General features: G+C 39.7%; 1 protein-coding gene across 1 annotated transcript in view; it reads right to left on the bottom strand.

Annotated features, from left to right (window-relative positions):
- Nucleotides 1–6591, bottom strand: part of LOC107303012 (kelch-like protein 11) — a 9515-nt gene extending 2924 nt beyond the window's left edge. Inside the window, exon 1 of the mRNA XM_015832192.1 lies at nucleotides 6500–6591. Within this exon, the coding sequence (XP_015687678.1) occupies nucleotides 6500–6591 (92 nt within the window). The remainder of the gene's footprint in view (nucleotides 1–6499) is intronic.
- Nucleotides 6592–15312: the final 8721 nt, after the last annotated feature.

The following is a 15312-nucleotide window of genomic DNA, read 5'->3' as shown; positions in this document are numbered from 1 at the left end:
AATGTTCCTAATGTATCACAGTGTGTATTTCAATGTGTAGTCCTTTGTTCTTTAAGGAGGGGAGTATAAAAACTGAAGTCTAATCACGCCCTCCTCGTTCAGAATTGCCTATCTCTAATATGCTCTGGACCTTGCGCAATTAAACTTCTCTGCTAACCCCTCCGGAATTCGTAAGAGTTCTTTCGTTTTCCACAAGATTCTAGTCCGTCCCTCTGCTCAAGCAGGAGAACCTATACCATCTCAGACAAGTGACTGTCTAGTCTCTTCTGAAAAACCTCCAGTGATGGAACGCCCAAGATTTCTGAAGACAAGCTGTTCCACTGGTTAATTGTCTTCACTGTTAGGAAGTTTCTCCTTAATTACAGGTTGCTTCTCTCTTTGGTTAGTTTCCAACCATTGTTTCTTATCCTGCCCTCTGGTGCTTTGGAGAATAGTTGGATGCCCTCTTCTTTGTAGCAGCCCCTCAAATACTGGAATACAGCTATCATGTCACCCGTTTCTTCTTTTCTTTAGACTAGCTAGGCAAAGCAAAGTCCTGCAGCCGTTCTTCATATGTTTTAGTCTCCAGGTCTTTGATCATTTTAGTTGCTCTTCTCTGAACTCTTTCCAAAGTCTCAACATCTTTTTTGTAGTATGGTGACCAAAATTGGTTGCAGTATTCCAAGTGTGGTCTTATTAGGATTTTATAAAGCAGTACTAGTACTTCGCATGATCTTGATTCTATGCCTCTGTTTATACAACCCAGGATTATAATAGCTTTTTTGGCAGCTACTGCTGATCATCCACTAAGACTCCAAGGTCCCTCTCACAATTACTGTTTTTGAGCCAGGTCTCACCTAATTTGCACTTGTACCTTTGATTTTTCCTGCCTAAATGTAAAACTTTGCTTTTCTCCACATTAAAATTCATTTTGTTGGATAGGGCCCATTGTTCAAGTTTGTCAAGATCTTTTTGGATCCTGAGCTTGTCTTCTGGAGTGTTGGCTATTCCTGCCAGCTTAATGTCATATGCAAATTTGATGAATTCCCCTTCTATTCCCTCATCTAGGTAATTTATAAAGATATTAAAGCGTACTAGGCCTAAGACGGAACCTTGTAACCAACCAGACCATTTGAATACCAATCAACCAGAGAACCAATCAGCTATTCAGAATTTAAATGTAGTTCCAAAGGAACCACCAAACACACTACCAACTGACCACACTGGCACACAAGACATTTATAAGTTAAGAAAAATAGGAAAAGAAAATCCTGCTGCTGATGTTACCTAGTTTGGTAATGAAATGTTCAGAAAGTAAATTATAACAAACCTGGAGAGCAAACCACTACCAAAATCTAAAATCTGAGCTACAAGTATTTTCTCTTATTTCTAATAATTGATAATCCAGTTAGTGGGGAATTGCAAGCTATGATTTATGCAACATTGTGTGAATATGTTGTAAGGTTTTTCAGCTCAGAATCCTAATAAATTCCAATGAGAGACTGCACACGAGGCTACTGCAAAAGAAACAGCTTTATTCTTTGATCAAAGCCAAAACTGGGTATTTTCTAATCTTTTATCTCTAAACAGAGAGACAGAGGAGGAACACACACACACTAATAAAATTTTTTCCCTTTTATAGCTAGGGCATTTTCTCAGGCTAAAAGATTTCTTTTTTGTCTGAATATGTGTTTTCTTTATCAGGTTAGTTCAGTTACAGCTTGTTACAAGGCTTATGCTTTGAATACACAATTGCTGGCAGGCAGCCTGGAACTTCTCCTCCAGCGGATACATTTGCAGGGTACATTTCAGGCTATAGTGGAGTGATGGCGAACCTTTTAGAGACCGAGTGCCCAAACTGCAACCCAAAATCCACTTATGCATCTCGGGTGCCGGGTGGGTGTGGCCCATTAGGTGGGTGTGACCCATTGGGTAGGCGTGGCTGTGGTGGTAACAGCAGACTGGGTGGGACTAAAAAGTTCAATCAATCAATTCCAACTTTGCAAGATCTTTTTTTTTCCCCGCGAGAAGTTGAAATTGACTAATTGATTGAACCTTTTTTTTTTTTGCACACGGTGGCGGAGACCCAAAGTGAAAAGGTTTTATAAAACCCAGCTGAAAGCCTAGGACTGGGGCGACGGTACGCGTGCCCACAGAGAGGGCTCTGAGTGCCGCCTCTGGCACCCGTGCCATAGGTTTGCCACCACTGCTATAGTGAAAGCATTTAAAGTTACAACTAAACTTTTTCTTTCTCCTTGGTCAGCTTTTAAGTTATCTCTGAGCAAAGTACAGAGTGCAAACAAGAAAGAATGAACAATGGCTGGGTTACACATAAATTATTATATTTTGATCTCATCAATGTCTAATATACAGCCCTCAAAAGAATATCAAATTTAAATTTTAAGTCAGGAAAAAATATTATGTAAGAAAATGGAGATAAAATATAATTAAAATTAAACATAATAGTAAAGAAAATTAATTCAAGAATAATATTCTAATCCCACCACTGAATCTTTGAATCTAGTCCTGGTATGCCACTTATGTGCAGTCAGTAAAAAACGGATTCTTCTGATTTTTTGTTTGTCAGAAACCATGGGGAACTAATTAATGGTTAGTATAAAACAGCATGGTTTGCTGACCTATAGTTTATTGAATAATCACATTGTTGAGTTCAGATAAAATACAAAACTATAAACTATACTAATAACTAGATTCACTGTATACACTAAAAACAAATCATATTATTGCTAACAGGTTAAAGAATATAGTTAAACACCACCATTGTGGAGTCCTATCTAATCCAGCATCCTGAATTGACAAATCAAATCACATAAGTTCAAAGGTCAAAATAACAAGTTATTTCCTAATGTTTCAGCTCAGCAACATTACATAAACTTGGTTAGTTTCAAATCCTTTTCCAAAAATTCTCAGGAATTTATTCCCCCATCCCATTGCCAAAGCTAGGCACCAAATGAAAGCATTTTGATTTATTTATCTAGTATGTGTAGTAAATGACCAGGCTGAGTGCAACATTGGGGTCAAACATGTCATCAGATTGGAGTTGCTACATTCCCACAAGTGACCTAAATCTGGCCCTCCTTGAATTCCATTGTCTCTAATCTAGTGCCAATTTGCCTTGAATGTTAGTAGATCATATTCTTGTGAATGGAATGGAATGGAATGGAATAAGATTGAAATCTAGATTGGAAAATAGAATATAAAAATGAATAAGAACAAAAAAGAACAAAATAGAATAGCTTTATTGGCCAAGTACGATTAGACCAGTGGTTCTCAACCTGTGGGTCGGGACCCCATTTGGGGTCGATCGACCATTTCACGGGGGTCGCCAAGCAAGGCTGTCCGCCATTTTTTTTGTCCGCCATTTTTTTTTGTCCACCATTTTTTTTCCCCTTTTCCGGCAGGTGCCTTACCTCCCTTGGGCTGGGCCAGCTGGTGGTCGGCCTGCTCCGTCTCTGCCACTTGCCAGCTACGCCTCGGCCGGCGCAGGGGGCAGAACCACACATGCGCGGCGCTCCCGGGCAGGGAAAGTCCTCGACTTATGACCAGTTGGGTAGTCCTCGACTTACGACCGGTTTAGTCCTCGACTTATGACCGGTTTAGTCCTTGACTTACGACCGGTTTAGTCCTCGACTTACGACCGATTGGGGTCGCGGCATTAAAAAGGTTGAGAACCACTGGATTAGACAAACAAGGAATTTGTCTTTGGTGCATAAACTCTCACTGTCCATACAAACAATGAAGCAATATAATCATAAAATACCAATAGAAGGATGAGAAGGATAATAGTAATATAGCCATACAAAAGGGGTAAATATCCTTAGGTATAAGACAGTACTGTGGTAATTAGGTGTTCAGCAGAGTGATGGCACGAGGGAAAAAGCTACCTTTGTGTCTATTATTTTTGGCATGCAATGCTCTATAGTGAGCTCCTGACGGAAGGAGTTGAAATAGTTTATGTCCAGGATATGAGAGATCTGTACATATTTGCTCAATCTTCCTTCTGACAGGTATATACAGGTCCTCAATGGAAGGCAGGTCAATATACAGGTCCTCAATAGAAGACAGGTTGGTTGCATTTTTTTTTTCTGCAGTCCTAACTATCCATTGAAGTCTATACCTGTCTTGTTTGGTTGCTGTACCAAACAGACAGTTATAGAAGTAGAAATGACAGACTCTATAATTCCTCTGTAGAACTGTATCAACAGCTCCAGGGGCAGTCTGTATTTTCTGAGTTGACACAGGAAGAACATTCTTTGTTTTGCCTTTTTAATAATGGTTCCAATGTTAGGTGTCCATTTCAAATCACAACATGTAATAAACTTGAAGCTCTTTGAATTAAACTCCTGTTCCTGGTTACATGTACTTAACAGTATGGGCCCTTTCTTGATCACAGCCATCAATTGGACAGGGCCATTTTTGACCATCACTGCAGGAAGCTGAATTTAGGCATTTAAATATTTATGGAGATCCTTAGTCATTTAGGTCATGATTGTCCCAAAGGTGTTTTTTCAAAAGGCAATTGGGCTGTCTTTGTTTCTGCTTTGTTTCTAAGAAGTGAAGAAGCTTTTTAGATGAGAAGTGAAATGTCTTCAAGCAAAAACAAAGAAAGTCCAGTTGCCTTGGGACAAGCATCTTGAATAGATCTTGATTCATTCATTTTCTGTCTTGCTGCAGTCATAAGTAACATGAACAAAAGATACAGATAAATAAAATGTTTATTAAATAACTGTTTAGTGTTATACAGTACATAATGAATTGCATTTAAAAAAATAATGTTTAGGGGCCAGTGTAGCTTCTAGATAATTCTCCTTGAACTGGGGAAAGGTTTGCATTGCAGTCTGACCCATTTACGGAAGAAAAGACACAAGGCAAATTACAATCACAATAGAAAAATTAAACAAAACATTATTTTACAAATTCCGGATTCATTATGAGTCTTAGGAAGAATTTTATATTTCGTAGAGTTTTATATTTTACTATTTTATTTGGGTTCAGAGAATGCAAGGAGTTCTTTCAGATAGTTCTCAATTTACAACCAATTTACAACCATAATAAAACCCAGAATTTCAGTTATAAGTCATGATGTTCATAAATTGAGTCTCTCTTATGGCCAGACCGTTTTACTTTTTATTTGCAACATTAAACAACACTACAGTTAGTAAGTAAATTCATATACAAGTAGTCTTTAAGGGATGACTGTAATGGAGTCTGCCCATTAGAGTCATCAAAATTTATAAAATGAATTGGAAGAGCAGCAATGAGAGAGATTCACTCCTCTAGCCCTTCACCTGGCAGCAATGAAGAGGGGGAAAAAATGATGTGCCAACTGCAAAGTCCCTAATCTTGACTAGACATATGACCAGGAGGGTAAAAACATGCCAACCATTGTTTATCATAACTGGGCGACAAAGGGCACTCACAAGGCTAAAAATGGCCAGCTTCAGGAATGACTGAATGCAGGCCACACGACTAGAGAGGTCTTTTCTTGTTCACAATTTTGTCATAAGTACACTTTCGGGATGCTTTCATAACTTTGAGATTATTAAGCACCCATTTTGAGGACTACCTCTGTTCCTATGGTGATTTTTGCAGACAAAAAGGATGTAAGCCAGCAAAAAATATTGTAAAGTTATATGACCAACTGGCTGCAACTGGCTATAATGGTGAACCAGTTGTCAAGTGCTCTGAATCGATCATATAATTTTGTGTGTGTGTGTGTGTGTGTGTGTGTGTGTGTGTGTGTGTGTGTGTGTGTGTGAAGCCATTGAAACTCCAGAACCAGGTCATAAGTAGTGGAGGGGTTTCATTATAACTTTGAAGTTGCTAAATGATTGGTTATTAAGCAAGGGCTAGTTGTAATAGCAAACCTGCAATTTATAGTATAGTTTTTTAAAAAAATCATAATTAAGGTCATATACATGCCACTATTTAACATGGCACTACATGAAATGCCAGTATTATAGTAAATTAAGAGGTGCATGAGTATCAGCTTGGCTTATCAACTGAGTATCTATTTGTGTCATTATCACTATTAAAAAATGAATTGCAAAAGGTATTGATGGGAGAAAAAGATAGGCTTAAAACCTGCTGTTTCTATACTTCCACAAAACTTTCTACAGAATAACTAATTTTTTTAGTTTCCTGCAAATGAGGAGACTTCTCCACCTCTCTCCTGAGTTACTTTTCTTACATCAAATATCATTTGCCCACTGTGATTGCAAGATGAAACAGTTGCTTATAACACTGTTATTTTCTATGGAAACTCTTGCAAATGGCTTTTCTTACACAATTAAATAATGACTAATTTAAAATCTTTTTGATGTTGTAATTTTTATGGTAGAGGTTATAAAACTAACCAATGTGTGATTTGTAGCAAAACTGTACAGGTTATCTTAATAACATTGTACTGATACCCGTGTTTCCCCAAAAGTAAGATCCTGTCTTACGTTCTTTTGGGCTCTGAAGTAAACACTAGGTTTTACTTTCGGGGAGGGCTTACTTTTTGATGGTACCAGTACCGATAGGCCGTGAGTGTGTGGAGGTGGAGCGGGGCCTGTGCATGGGGTGGAGAAGCAACGCGGCGGTGAGCATGGTGGCGGACCAGGTACGGTACCGGTGCGGCCGTGGTGGGCAGCAGCGGAAAGGGCACCAAACCTGGCGCGGGTTGAGCCGGCCCAGATCCAGAGTGCCACCCCACTGCCAGTCTGCCAGGGCCCTTTGCCAGTGGCTGCCGTTGGAACTGCACTGGCCATGCCTCTGCCTTTGGGCTGTTGAGCGCCAGCCTGCACGCCTACTCGGTGCTGCAGGCCCCAGGCTAAGGGCTGAACCTGATGCTGTTCGGGCCCTGGCAGGCGCTGCAACTCTCATACCAGCTGGGCGCTTTTGCCTTCTACCGGCTGCTCCCGCCGAATTGTCTTCTGTCCGGCCAGCTACTGTCACCAACAACATGAACTGAGGCGAGGCAGGTGGCAGGGAGTGGAGTTGCTTCCCTCTGCCTGCCAGACACCTGCCGAAGTCGTGTAGGGTTAGACTGCTCCGTGTAAGGTTGCTGTGTAGGGGGTGGAGTTGCTTCCCTCTACCTGCAAGACACCTGCCAAAGCCGCGCAGGGTAAGACTGCTCCGCCTGCCCCTGCCCAGATGTCCGCCAGGGCCCAAAGACCACCAGGTTCAGCCCGTAGACTGGCGTCTGCAGCACCAGCGGCCGCTGGCAAAGGGTCTTGGCAGGCCAGCGGCAGGGCGGCACTCCGGATCTGGGCTGACTCACCCCATGCTGAGAAATGTCCCAGCAGCAGTAGGGCCAGCAGGCAGGGTGGGCGGAGCCCAGGGCTCACTGAGGGTTTGGTTCGTTCCTCTCGCAGACAAGCAGAGGATGGGACGGAGAGGGCGGGGCCGTCGGTAGCCGGTTCCACCAGCGGCCGCTGGTGAAGGGCCCTGGCAGGCCGGAGGGGGCGTTCCGGCTGTCGCACAGAAGATCTGGGCTGACTTGCCCCACCCTACACTAGGGCTTACTTTCGGGGTAGGGCTTATATTAGGCCCACCCCCTGAAAATCAGCTGGAGCTTACTTTTTGAGTAGAGTTTACTTTTGGGGAAACACGGCATATCTTACATTCATTGTGAAAGGTGAGCCTTAGTGAAACAGTTTCAAACATAAAAAGAAATGTATATACATGAAGACTATGTACCTATGAAAGTAGCACTCAGTATCACAGGTAGTCCTGAACCTATGACCACAATTGGGACACGAATTTCAATTAGTAAGTGGTTGAGAAGTGAGAAATCATGTGACTTCAGTCAACAACTGCAGTAACAGTTCTCTCAGTTGTTGGCCTTAATTAATTTTGCAGGTCGTTAAGAAAATGGAGCCCTGGATAAGAAGTGTAAAGGTGCCCCAGGGTGGGGTGGGGGAGGCCCAACATAAGCCCTGTGAGTTCAGGGGCTGCAGTGTGGTAGAAAGCTGCTGCTGCTGCATGGGAGGCCCAGACTGGCTGCTCAGCCAATCAGGCTTGAGAGGCCTGTACTTGTTCCTTGTCCCTCCAGGTTTGGTCAATTACAGGGCATATTCAGCAAACTCAAAGCACTCCACTTACCTTTATTTTCTCTTTAGCTATTGATAGATGGCTTCTGCAAGTAGACATTTTCCCAATTGTTTGTAAGGTTTCTTCTAACCTTCCAAACAATCATGAGAACCTTCTCAGAATATATCCTAAATGTTTTTTTTAATTTAAAGAAAATAATGTTATAGATTAACAAATACTGACAAATTCAGAAATAAGCCTAATTCATGTCTGAGATACTAGGATAAGTACTGCAATTGCATGGATGTCCACAGGTTTTCCTAACATATTTTGCCTTCCTAATACTACTTTTTATTATAGAACTGTACTGGGGGCTAGGGTGGGGTTAAACCTGCGTGGTGACGTAAGTATTCTGATATTAAAATACGAATCTGATAAAATTGGAGACATTAACTGTCCAATTACATTACTTGTGTGGAGGAAATTTAAAAGTAAAAATATATGCTTTTAGTATTATCATGTAATCATATTTTATATTTTATATTTTATAATTATCATTTTATAATCAATTGCCTGAGTAGATGCTTCAAGTATATGGGAAAAATACAAGCCTCAGGTGGAGGAAGGGGGGAGAACAGGAGTTACTATGGGGCCCAGTGTGAGTCACCATCTAGGAATTGTTTTTAAGTACCTTCTGGTACCTGGTAACCCTACTGGATCTAACAGGTGTAGAAGATGGGAGACATCTCTCTTTTAGAATTGATAAGCATGTACATATATGGTCTGAGTAAACAGGATAGTAGGGGAGGGATCTTATTAGTATAATGTACGGTAAGCAAACAGGGGCGGAGATAATGTATTCTGTTTAGGCGCTTCTGATAGATTGTAACCTCCAAAGCCTAAGCCAATGGGGCCATGGGAGAGGGAATGGGGCGTCGCGATAGGATGTATAATAATATGTAATTTTGGAATTTGGGGTGTGGTTCAGTACTTGGCTACATTGCATTTTGCCTTCCTGAATCCACCACGCTTTGCAAACCGTTATTTTTTTAGACTTTGTTGTGAAGTCTAATAAACTTCTTTTCTATTTGTAACTCAGAGTGGATTTCAATTTGTGACTATTTTTGTGTCTAACACTTGTTTGCCTTAAAGATACAGTATTTCTACTAGCCACTTTTTTATGGTGAAAAAAGCTTTTTATTTACTGGAAATCTTTTGACATTCTAAAGCTGCGGGGCTATAAACTCCCTTTCACAAAACAATTAACAGAGACACTTACTAAGAAATATAGAATATTATCCAGCTCTAAGCATGGACACATCTGTGTAGAAAATTTAAAATTGTTTAATTGGAATTTTAGTTTTTCAGTCTGAAGTTTTTCTTAGATCACTCAGAATTCCCTTTAGTCATAAATAAAGTAGATTAAACTTGTAGAAAATGTATATTCCTACTACCTGAATTAAAAATTTGAAAACTTCATAGTAGGTATATTTGGCCTTCATTGCAAAAACTTTGCTTGTAAAACTGTTTACTGGTTAAGTTTTGTATTTTAATATTTTAAGTTATTTTGGATGTTGCTTGTGAATGCCAGTCACTTAAACAAGTAGTCCTTTTTTTTTTTTTACCACAATTGGGCCTAGAATGTCATTTGTTGAGTGATCATTCAACAAGCTACATCATTACCTCACTCAGTAAACACAATTCCTGCTCTTCCAGTTACAGTCAAGGGACCACATGGATTGTTAGGTGGGGTGCCAGGGAGATGGTCCAGACCTCTAACCACTTGAGAAGCCTGGACCCTCTACGAACCACCAGTGAAGATAGTGGTAGCTAGTGTTTTCACCAAATTTCAGATTCTTCCTCCAGTGTAATGAGGAATTTCCTCCAGAGGTGAAAATGCTAGCCATTTGAAAGATTCTGAAAGCAGAAGGCCAGTATTCTGAGCCTTTCAGAACACTAGCATTTGGTAGGGAAAATGCTGGTAAAGGAGTGCTTTCCCTTCCCCTATGAGGGGAAAACACTAGTGAAAGCCAATGTTCAATGCTCAGAATACTGGTCTTTGCTAGCATTTTCACCAGATTTGAGTTTTGTTCTTCCAGCATGCAGGGAGAGGAAGGAAAATCTCTTACTAAGTTGAGGGACAGACCTGCAATCCATTATCTCCTCCACCTGCAACTTTCCCCACCAGCTTCCCCACTGACATTCTGGGGAAACTGGCAGAAAAGATTGTAAACGAAGGGTTCTTGGTGCTCTCTGATCTTTGTTGTTTTCTTGCAGGTGTTTCATAACCATCACTAGCACTGATTATGTTACCTAGTTTGGCTAATGAAACATTTGCAAGAAAACAACTAAGTTCAGAAAGCACCAAGGACCTTATTTCAACCCTGAGCTACAAATATTCCTTATTATAAGGTTGGAAAAATTCTTTATTGGAAGGTTGCATGGCATTTGACAATCAGTCACATGAAATGTGATCATATGATGTTGGGGGTGGGGGAAGCTGGCATTTTTTGATGCTTGGAAGTGCTTTACCAGCCATAAAGCAGTCATATGACTGGTCGTAAGTTAAAGACTATCTTTAGCTGTTCACATGTTGTTTAGAGATTTCACTTTGCATGAAATATTTAAGAGCACTCTTCATTTACTTTCAAGCACCATCTTTAATAATATTGCCCTATATATTTCTTCCACACTGATTTCATCCCCTTGTCTCATCTTAGTGCTCTCAGGAATAAATATGGACTAGTTAAAAGAGAAAAAAGAAGAAAAAAGATAAATGGAGTGGTTTTATATATAAAAGCCCTATTTAAACCTAGGCTACTTTTATCAGATGAATACGGTAGATTTGTAATAGTGGAAATTGATTTTAATAAATAAAATCAATAGTGATTGGATTATATGTGCCAAATGAGGAAAAAAGCAATTTTTTTAGTACCTTATGGACCAACTCTTACCTTTTTCATATGAAAATTGCCTTATCCTGGGGAATTGGAATGGACTGATTTCGTCATTTTGGGATAGAACATCTACTAAAGCAGACATGTCAAACTCACGACGTCACGTGACGTCGCACAATGAATTGGGAGAGTTTTGCCATTGCCGGCAATGGGGTGGGAATGGCTTCCCCATGACACGTCTGGCTCACGGGCCGGCAGTTTAACACCCCTGTACTAAAGGGATCAAACTACCCCAGGGAAAACTACTAAAGTCATTTTTTGAAATGGTGGACAATTTAACGTTAATAGACTCATGGAGGCATAAAAATGGCTCCGTGAGAGAATATACCTTTTTTTCAGAAAGGCACAAATCTTTTTCAAGGATCAATATGATATGGACCTCTAAAAACTTAGCAAATAGAATTTTGAAAGTTGATATCCTACCTAAATCCTACCTAAATCCTTTTCTGATCATAACACAATGGTTTTGGTCCTCAGAAAAAAGAGTTTGAGTTATAGATGGAGATTGAATGAATCTATTTTATAAAAGGAGGCAATTGTAAAGGCCTGTAAAAAGAAATTACATGAATATTTTGATAATAATTTAGGTAAAGGGACAGATATAATAACTGTTTGAGAGGCTAGTAAGACAGTTATTAGGGGTTATTTTATACAATATAATCAATTAGAGAAGGAAAAAATCTTTGGAAAGGTCCCAGAAGATACTCGATGCAATCAGACAAAAAGAAATTGAGCTGCAAAAGTCACCCACAGACCCTCGAACAGGGCATTTCAACCTTTTCACCCATTGTACCACTTTTAGGATATGATAATATCCGAGTACCACCAGTCGCCTAGCAAGGTGTCAAAAACTTGATGACCCCCCCCAAAAAGGAAAAAAGTGATAAAGTACAGGTAGTCCCTGACTTACAACAGTTCGCTTAGTGACTGTTTGAAGTTACAATGGCACTGAAAAAAGTGCCCCCCAGGCCACAGCCAAGCAAGACACCTGCCTGCCCACCCAGCGGCGCTCTTCCTCCTGTCCGAGGTTTTCATTGTTGTGAGCATTTCTGTTGAGGATTGGCAGCGGGGGTGGGGTGGGGGGGTGTTTGGTTTTTATTCCCCCCGTCTGCTGGGTGGTTGCAGCAGGTTTTGGTCACTTCTCATGACACTGGGACACTGTGACCGTCATAAATATGAATCAGTTGCCAAGCATCTGAATGTAAATCACGAGACCCTGGAGATGCTGTAACATTCCAGCTGATTGGCGCTTCTTCTGGGCTCAGCAGAAGAGCCAGGATCAGTGCTGCTTTCCAGCTGATTGGTGCTTCTTCAGGGCTCAGCAGAAGCACCAGGATCAGCGCTGAGCTCCAGCTGGAGCCTGGTGCTGATCCTGACACTTCCACTGAGCCCTCACAGCCCCAAAGAAGCGCTGATCATCTGGAAAGCGGCACTGATCCTGGCGCTTCCACTGAGCCCTGACAGCCCTGCACCTCCAGCCATCTCTCGCTCAGGCTTGTGCAGTGCTGCGCCGGTTCAGCTCATTCTCCTCCCCCGCTACCACTTTTCTAGGGTGATCGCGTACCACCTGCCAGGTGCCAATGTACCATAGGTGGAACCCATACCACTGGTTGAAAAGCCCTGCCCTAAAATTCTGCACCAAGTTAACTTTCTACACCAACAACTGTCCAAGAAATAGAAACAAAATTGAGTTATGTGAAGCAAAGACATTTTGAGTTTGCAAATAAACCAGAGAGATGGTTGGCATATAGACTAAGAAAGGGGAGGAAAAAGAGAATGATTGAAAAAATTTGTGAAGGTAATAAAGTAATAACTGATAACAACCAGATTAAAAAATCCTTCCACAATTTTTATTCTAATTTGTATAGGATGCAGGAGTTAGGTATATAGGTCAAAAATAGATGAATACTTGCTTAGACAAAATTTACCGAAACATTCACAGGCCTAGAGACAATTTATGAATGACTCAATAACTATCTTTGAAATATCAGAAGCTACAAGAAAAATGAAATTAGGTAAAGTGCCTGGTCCAGATGGACTTATGAGTCAATATTATAAATATTTTGAAGATGAACTTCTTCAGCCATTAAAGGATGTAATGAATGTTATATAAAAGGGGGGAAAATACCCCCCCATGATCAGAAGCTACTGGGTTACTTCCGAAGGAGTGTCAGGATGCCACGTTGATAAAGAATTACAGACCAATCTCATTATTAAATAAGGATTATAAACTAGTTGCTGCAATTTTGGCAGAAAGACTAAAAAAACTTTTACAGGTATATTTCACGATGAGCAAGCTGGCTTTCTGCCAAAAAGGCAGCTAAAGAATGGATTTGAATATTATTGAATACCTACAATACCACAGTGAACAACAGGCAGCTCTAATATTCCTAGAGACTGAGAAGGCCTTTGACACCTTAAATTGGGTCTATGTTTAAGGTTCTACAAGAGATGGACTTTGGGGGAATTTTATTCAAGGGGTTAAAGCTATTTATACTTTACACAAGCAAAAATCATTGTTAATGGTGATCTAACTAACTCATGTTAAATCCGAAAGGGTACAAGACAAGGATGTCTGCTGTCTCCACTTGTTTATCTTGATGCTGGAAGTCTTGTATAGAGACATTAGGCAAGACAAGAAAATAAAAGGTATAAATGTTAAGAAGGAAGTTTATAAATTGAGGGCCTTTGCTGATGATTTGGTGATATTTCTGTAAGACCCAAAAAATAATATAGAATACTTGATGAGGAAACTAAATGAGTTTGGGTCCTTGGCCAGTTTTAAAATTAATAAGCAGAAAACATCAATGTTGATTAAGAATATGACTGCACAGGATGGTGATATATTGACTAAAAAGTCAGGTTTCAGGGTTGAGAAAAAGGTGAAATATTTGGGGATTAAGTTATCAAGTTCAAATACAAACTTGTTTAAAAATAACTATGTGCCATTCTGGAATGGTAACAAAACAGATTTATTAAGATGGGACAAATTAAATTTATCATTATTGGGAAGAATTTCTGTGATTAAGATTAATGTTTTACCAAAGATGCTCTTCCTGTTTCAAACATTATGAATACTTGTAACTGAAACTCTGTTTAAACAATGGCACAGGGATATCTCTAAATTTATATGGCAGGGGGAAAAACCGAGAATTAGATATAAATTATTGCAAGATGCTAAGGAAAGAGGAAATTTGGATTTACCTGATTTGAAACTGTATTTTGATGTTTGTTGTTTGATTTGGCTAAAAAAAATGGGTAAACCTTCAGAATAAGAGGTTATTGGACCTAGAAGGCCATGAATTAAGATTTGATTGGCATGGCTATTTGTGGTATGATAAAGTCAATGTTGATTTTAATAATCACTTTACCAGGCATGCCATTTTGAGAGTTTGGAATAAATATAAAACAAGGTTCTCTACGAAGGTGCCGCTTTGGGTTTCCCACAGAAAGCCTTTTTTAGAAAAGAGATGCTGTTGAGGCTGAATTAATGGACCTATGGTAAAATAATATCTTTTTCAATTTGGGTGAGCCTACCCTCAAACCCAAGGAGGAGCTAGAATCAGAAGGTCATGTCTGCCATTGGTTTACATGTATGCAATTGAAAGAAAGGTTTAAGTTAGATAAAAAGAATCATGGGTTTAATTTTGCTAAAAATGAATTGGAAAGCCTACTGTGCGGTAGTGATGAACATATTATTGCTAAAGTTTACAAAATGTTATTGAATTTAAATCTGGAAAATGAACAAGTAAAACACTGTATGATTTCAGTGGGCAAGGAATTTTGGGTATAACACTTGAACAATGGGAAAATATGTTGAATAAAGGATTAAGATTTAGATTAAACTATAATCTAAAAGAATTTTTTTATAAAATGATGTACCATTGATACTTAACACCAGATGAGTTATCAAAAATGTATACAGATATTTCAAATGAATGTTGGAAATGTAAAGGTAAAGAGGGGATTTTTTACCACTTATGGTGGATGTGTGATAAAGCAAGAAAATATTGGAGGAGGATTCATATGTTAATACAGACAATTCTTAAACTAAATATAGAAAGGAAACCAGAGACTTTTCTCTTGGGGCTAATGGACAAAGATCTGGAAAAAAATATGGAACTTTGATGTTATATATGTTGACAGCAGCAAGATTACTCTACATTCAGAAATGGAAGGCTACATCGATTCCTACAATGGAGGAATGGTTGCAAAAACTGATGGAGCTAGCAGAGATGGCTAAACTGACTATACTGGTTAAAAAAAAGAATACAAATACTTTTACTGTCACGTGGAAACCGCTTCTAGATTTTGTGCTTGAGGTGGGGAACAAGCGTTG

This window comes from Protobothrops mucrosquamatus, unplaced genomic scaffold (genome assembly GCF_001527695.2).
Source record: "Protobothrops mucrosquamatus isolate PMUCROS unplaced genomic scaffold, P.Mucros_1.0 scaffold1, whole genome shotgun sequence".
NCBI lineage: Eukaryota > Metazoa > Chordata > Lepidosauria > Squamata > Viperidae > Protobothrops > Protobothrops mucrosquamatus.
The sequence above is the reverse complement of the archived record's forward strand: the minus strand, read 5'-3'. Positions and strand labels throughout refer to the sequence as shown.